This window comes from Scyliorhinus torazame, chromosome 4, assembly GCF_047496885.1.
Source record: "Scyliorhinus torazame isolate Kashiwa2021f chromosome 4, sScyTor2.1, whole genome shotgun sequence".
Lineage (NCBI taxonomy): Eukaryota > Metazoa > Chordata > Chondrichthyes > Carcharhiniformes > Scyliorhinidae > Scyliorhinus > Scyliorhinus torazame.
The window spans coordinates 94864688-94871800 of record NC_092710.1 but is presented as its reverse complement, the minus strand read 5'-3'; the positions used below and the strand labels follow the sequence as shown (position 1 = coordinate 94871800).

Here is a 7113-nt window from a genome sequence, read left to right as displayed (position 1 = left end):
CACCTAACCTCCTCCAGTTCAACAATCCTTGATGATTTCTAAAGTCCTTCAATTCTGGCACCTCGAGCATTCCTGATTTCGTTCACTCCTGCTCTGGTGATTATGTAACCAGTTGCCTGTGGACCAAACTCTGGACTTCCCTCTTTGTCATTCTACATCTTTCACTCAAACCTTCCTCATTAACCAAGCTTTTGATCATCCTAACAGGATGTGTTGCTTGATATGACAGAGCAGGTTCTGTAGCAGCAATGCAGAACGTGGAGCCTACACAGTCAGATGTCACAAGCAAACATGTCTTCATCTCGAATCTGGTTCAGTCGTCAAGTTGGACTGCGAGTTGGAAAGACTCTGATGCATAAGGTAGGGGCATAGACAGAGTGGATAGTCAGAGACTTTTTCCCAGGGTAGAGGTGTAAATTACTATGGGGCATATGTTCAAGGTGTGAGGTGCAAGGTTTAGAGGAGATGTACTCGCTGCCGGAGGAGGTGGTGGAAGCAGGGACGATGATGACGTTTAAGGGGCATCTTGACAAATATGAATAGGATGGGAATAGAGAGATACGACCCCAGAAGTGTAGAAGATTTTAGGTTAGATGGGCAGCATGGTCGGCGCAGGCTTGGAGGGCCTGTTCCTGTGCTGTACTTTTCTTTGTTCTTTGTTCTTTGGGAGGAGTTTCTGGTCAGTTTTCTACTGTAAGGCGTCTTACAACACCAGGTTAAAGTCCAATAGGTTTGTTTCAAACACTAGCTTTCGGAGCACTGCTCCTTCCTCAGGTGAATGAAGAGGTATGTTCCAGAAACATGTATATAGACAAAGTCAAAGATGCAAGACAATGCTTTGAATGTGAGCATTTGCAGGTAATTAAGTCTTTACAGATCCAGAGATAGAGGTAACCCCAGGTTAAAGAGGTGTGAATTGCTTGAGGTTGAGAAGGAAGTCCCACGGCACCACTTCCATCCAACTCTAATATCATCTTGACACATATGATTTGGTCACAATTGTCTGGATGTTCCCATACATTATTTTTCTTATCTATTCTGACTCATTCCCCATTATTAGATCCAATATCAAACCTCCCCTAGTTAGGCTACCTAATGAAGGAAAAGGACTGCAGGGAAGACAGCCGCAATGTAGATTAAGGCAGCATGGCTCTTCCAGGGAAGGGAGCAGTGGAATAGAAATGTGGAAGTTACAGGAAACTCCATAATTAGGATACAGATAAGAATCCTCTGCAGACAAGAATGGGCATCACATTGCCAAACAGGTGCCAGGTTAGGTGGTGTCTCACAGATGCCGGAGAAGAAATTGAGAAGGGAGGGGGTACATCTAGTTGTTGTGGTCCATGTTGGAAAAGGGTCATAATCTCTGGATTATTGACCAAGCTACATGCAAATTGGCATCAGGAGCAAAGAAATCAAAATAGTTAATATGTGGCGAAAGGGCGATTGTGAGAAAGAGGCGTTCACTCACATGAGACACTGGCACCAGTTCTCACACAGAACAAAGCTGGGATGAACTCCACCTGAACTGGGATGGGATTCATGTGCTGGTGGGAAAGGTAAATAGCGAGGTGGCAAAGGCTTTATCGATAAGATGAGGGAGGGATGTTCAAGAAATATAAACAGCCATGGGGCGCGATCTTCTGGCCATGCTGCACTGGAAAGGCTTCTCTCTGCGGCGGGTCGTGGCTGATTAAAGCCAGGCGATTCCACTCCCAGGATCCACCCGGCTCGCAACGCCTCGCGCAATGCAACGCAATCTCGCGAGACGTTGCAACGAGAATCCCGCCATTTTTGGCAAATCTGAATATTAGAGCGAGGCAGTAAGCCTTACTTTAACGTGTAGGATTCCAAGGTACCTGTGGCTTTGGGATTCAATCCCTTTGCGTCGGAGACCACGGGCGAGCACCATTTGGTACTGGTGGAAGTCCAGCTCTTGTCTGTAGGGATCTGAAGCCGGATGAAGATCTGCGGCATGTGTGAGGAACAGCCGCCCAAGTACCGGTGTCCGCGCTGCGAGCTGCGATATTGCTCTGTAGGATGTTACAAGATACACAAAGATGCTTGCAAACCACAGGAGTCTGGTTCCGTTTCAACCATTTCAGAACTTTATCCAGCTTTGAAGGAAGTAATACAGCAAGATGGCAATGGACACCATTTCCCAGATATCTTTGATGATGAAGAAAATGATGATGAGGAAGAAGAATCTGACCGGGTACCACTGGAGAAACTGAGATTGTTGGCAGAATCCAAGGAGTTGAAGAGCTTACTTTGCAACCCTCACCTTAAACAGTTGCTATTAACAGTAGACAGGGCAGAGGATAAGGAAAGCATCATGAAGACAGCCATGCAGGAACCAATTTTTGTGGAATTTGCAGATCAGTGTTTACAAATAGTTGAACCCCCAGAGAAAGAAAATGAAATTTTTGCCTCCGAGTATAAACTGTTTAATCCTTGAGCAAATATTTTTGTAACTACTTTGTAAAATGGATCACTATCCTGATTTTAATTAAGTTTTTCTACTTGATTAAAAAATAAAGTGTGGGTATTCAGCAACCTACTGATGTGCTGTGATGCCAAAGACTTTGAAAGATTATTTTCCAAAGTTTGACTTATAAACTGTTGCAATAAAATATCTTTTTTACAATAAAAAAACACTGGTCCCCACAATCAGAGACCAGATAGAACGGCACTTGTGTGGATCCCCAAAGGGATCGGAGGTCCCCAACTGCATGCTGTTTGGCAGTGTGGTGCCCTGGTGCTGCTGGTGCCAACTGGATACCCTGGCAGTGCCACCTGGGTGCCATCCTTGCACTGCCATGGTGCCAATGTAGCACTGCCAACTGTAAGGGTCATGGCCATGGTTCCAGGTTGGCACTGCCAATATGCCAAGCTGTCATTTTTTGCGCTCGCGCGATTGGGCTGGGGCTGCCCACCATGGGTATTAAAGGGTGCAGGGGGAGCCGGGGGACCCTTCCACATTGCATTCAGGCCGGAGGGAGATCAGGGATTTTATTTGTGGGCCCTGGAGATCGGGACACCATTTAAAAATGGCGTCCCGATCTCGCACTACAACAAACAGTTCTGGCGAGCAGATCTCCCCGTTGTAAAAAATAGGACTATATGTGGCCTCGACCGCGCATTCCCATTTCAGGCCCCTTATTCAACACGAGTAGCGTGGAATAGCCACGTGTTTTTCGGCACTGCGAGTGCTGGGATACACGCGGCTAAACGCACTTGCTAGGGGACTTTATTCCCTTTTGGAAAGATCGCTCCCTAAATGTAAACAAAACGGCAGCACGGTAGCATTGTGGATAGCACAATTGCTTCACAGCTCCAGGGTCCCAGGTTCGATTCCGGCTTGGGTCACTGTCCGTGCGGAGTCTGCACATCCTCCCCGTGTGTGCGTGGGTTTCCTCCGGGTGCTCCGGTTTCCTCCCACAGTCCAAAGATGTGCAGGTTAGGTGGATTGGCCATGATAAATTGCCCTTAGTGTCCAAAATTGTCCTTAGTGTTGGGTGGGGTTACTGGGTTATGGGGATAGGGTGGAGGTGTTGACCTTGGGTAGGGTGCTCTTTCCAAGGGCCGGTGCAGACTCGATGGGCTGAATGGCCTCCTTCTGCACTGTAAATTCTCTGAAAAAACAGAACAGGAAAATAAGGAAAGAATAAATTGAGGGTGGACATCGATGGTGAGGAATAAATAGAGTTGCAGAACAGCAGTCTAAGAAAATGGTTGTACATAAAATGAGAGGGTGTCCAAGTAAATCTGAGTTAAAATGTCTGCACAGAAATGTGCACAGTGTGTGTAAATAAACAGGCGATCTGGAGGCAATCAGGCATTGGGAAGATCCAGACATTGGAGGGATAATTGAGACATTGCTACAGAAAAATCAGGCTGGAAATGAACCATTGCAGAGTTTGACATATTTAGAAAGGATAGAGAGGGAAATGGGGAGCTATGTAGCTGAACTTATTCGGAATAATAGAAAGGCAGTACAGAAAGGGACACAAATATCAGCAGGACGAGAATAGAACCCATATAGCGAGTGGTAAATGATAATGAAGAATCAATCACACTAATTAGTGTCGTCTACAGACCAGCTAATAACAGAAGGGAGGTGGAGGAAGAAATATGCAGGCAAATTATGAAATTGAGGAAAAAACATAGAATAATAATCATGGGTAATTTTGTCTACCCTGATATTAGTTGGACAGAAGAGGTAGGTAAAGGAGATAATAGAATGGAGTTCCCGCAATGTATGCAGCACTCCTTTCGAATCCAATATGTTAAAAGCCTAATTAAGGATGATTTGCTGTTGGATCCAGTGATGGGGAATAAGCCAGAGCAGACAAGAGAAAAAAATGTACGGGAACATCTAGACAATGACAACCATATAATATGCATCAAAATTATGTTAAAAGAGGACATAAGTATGCGGAAAATTAAAATAGTAATTTTGAAGAGTTGAGAATTGAACGTGGGAACATAAAATAGACAACAATATTGATAAACAAGTATGCAGACTGACAATGGGAAATATTTTAAATGTTTTTTAAACACATTGCAGGAATAGTGTATCCCTCTAAAATGCAAGAACAAATGAAACACTGGTGGGAATCGGATGGATGAATTAGGATACAAGGGAGAAATTGGGGATTAGGAAAGAGATACATATTAAATTCATCGACAGCAGAGCAGTGCGGGATGAGATAACACAAAGAGGTTAGTAAGAGATTAGAGATTTGGGGCAGCACGATAACACAGTGGGTAGCACTGTTGCTTCACAGATCCAGGGCCCAAGGTTCGATTCCCAGCTTGGGTCACTGTCTGTGCAGAGTCTGCACGTTCTCCCTGTGTCTGCGTGGGTTTCCTCTGGTCGCTCCGATTTCCTCCCACAGTCCAAAGATGTGCAGGTTAGGTGGATTGGCCATGCTAAATTGCCCTTAATGTCCAAAAAATGTTAGGTGGGGTTACGGGGATAGGGTGGAGGTGTGGGCCTGGGTAGGGTGCACTTTCTAAGGGCCGGTGCAGACTCAATGGGCCGAATGGCCTCCTTCTGCACTGTAAATTCTATGAAGCAAATCGAAAAACAGTTCAGAAGGCAAAGAGGAACAATGAAATTAAATTATCAACGAATATTAACCAAAACATGAAAATATTTTACAGGCACAGCAATACAAAATGAAAGTCTGTGATGGCAATAAGACATAGATGGCAATAAGATAGACAGGAGAATGCCAAAGAACAAAGAACTAAGAACATCACAGCACTGCAACAGGCCCTTTGGCCCACCAAGCCTGCGCCGATCCACATTCCTTACTTAGACCTGCTACTTATTACCCCAACGATCTATATTCCTCCATTCCCCGCCCATTCATGTGTCTATCAAAATACATCTTAAACATTGCCATCGTGCCTGCCTCCACCAACACCACTGGCAGTGTATTCCAGGCATACACTACCCTCTGCGTGAAAAACTTATCCCGCACATCTCCCCTACATTTTCCCCCTCTCAACTTGAACCTGTGCCCCCTTGTAATTGAGTCTTCCACCTTGGGGAAAAGCTTCTGACTATTCATCCTGTCTATGCCTCTCGTAATTCTGTAGACCTCAATCAGGTCTCCCCTCAGCCTCCGTCCTTCCAACGAAAGCAATCCAAGTTTATTCAACCTATCCTCATGGCTAACACCCTCCAGACCGGCCAACATCCCGGTAAACCTTCTTTGCACACGTCCTTCTGGTGGTGTGGCGATCAGAACTGCACACAATATTCCAAATGTGGCCAATGTAATGACAGAGAGGTGGTGGAAAGGTGAAATGTGGGTGCGAGAGTTGGAAGTGCACCCACTGACAATCAAGCAGGCAGCTGAGCCTATTAAGGGGCCAATTGAACAGAAGTTTTCATGCTCCGTCTGTTTTTACGGTAGGCATGTGGGCCAAATAGTCAAGCGGCCTTTGCATTTTTGCTGCAATCTCGATCTCAGGTGGGATGGACTGTCCGGGCTGAAACAAAACTTTGAAAGGTGTCTGAGTGCTGAGATCTGTGATTGACTGCGTTGCCCGAAAAATCTTTTCATAGTTTTTCCAATGCAAATTATTTTTTGCTGTTTTACAGCTCCACAGTGACTGCCCCCCTGAGGGAGCACATCATAAACGCCAACTGGTGGCCATCTTTTCTCAGCACCCACCCTATTCGTGCCCTCCTTGGCAGCGCTGAGCCGTTCCCAGAGCGTGTATCATGCTAGCTGCCCATTAATTGACGAGTCAGTGTGAAATCACGTTTCGGGGCTGACTGCGGGCAGAAATATGTTGAAAGCCCACTTCCTGGCCCATCGAGTCCACGGAGCCAACAGGGGAAATATTCAGGTCATTGGTCTTGGTCAAAGTTTTGGCATAGCAGTGGGGCTGTGAGTGCCTGTTGGAGTCTGTTGGAAATTGCTTGGTGGTGTGTGGTGATATGCCTGTGACCAATATTGTATTCACTTAGCTATGCAACCTCCAACCAGCAGGGGCCATCATACATCAGTCATATGACATCCGGCTATCGTCAGAAGGTTGTAAGGCGTACACCAAGATGGTCGCACATAGGGGTAGTTCCAGGAGAGTCCATGTGACTCACTTGGTAACTTAGGCTGAAGGGCATTCTGATTGCTCAATAAATCATTAAATTATCATTCTAGCTCAGTCACCAGTTGTGTATGAATCATTGCAAAGACAAGGTCACAGAACACAACATGGTACCAGGGGTGTTAAAGATTTGAAGGTAACAGCAGAAAAGACGAAGTGAAACCAGCCGAAGAAGGAAAAAGAAAAGATTCAACTTCCGACCTGGTGAACTACGGCCATTGGCGACTCAACGCAACAAACAACATTGAAGCTCGAGATGGAAAGTTTAAAGGCACCCCATCAGCTTCAAGTCTCGGATAACATAGACGAAAGCTGGCGCGTTTTCAAACCGCAGTTAAACTCTATGTCTCAGTCCTTGGCCTGCAGACACAGCCTGACAAAAGGCTAATTGTGTTGCTGCTCATGGTGGCGGGTCCACAAGCAATTGAAATCTATAACACATTTGCTTTTGATAGCGACGAGGAGAGCAAGAGATACGATGAG

At 45.7% G+C, this 7113-nt stretch overlaps 1 protein-coding gene across 1 annotated transcript; it reads left to right on the top strand.

Annotated features, from left to right (window-relative positions):
* The first annotated feature begins 1923 nt into the window (after nucleotides 1-1923).
* Nucleotides 1924-2537, top strand: LOC140411618 (zinc finger HIT domain-containing protein 3-like). The gene has a single exon (XM_072500675.1). The coding sequence runs from the start codon at nucleotides 1961-1963 to the stop codon at nucleotides 2456-2458; it is 498 nt and encodes a 165-aa protein (XP_072356776.1). The 5' UTR covers nucleotides 1924-1960; the 3' UTR covers nucleotides 2459-2537.
* Nucleotides 2538-7113: the final 4576 nt, after the last annotated feature.

Excerpts from the sequence above, each read along its gene's own strand:
- LOC140411618 (XM_072500675.1), top strand. The coding sequence starts at position 1,961 with ATGAAGATCTGCGGCATGTGTGAGGAACAGCCGCCCAAGTACCGGTGT.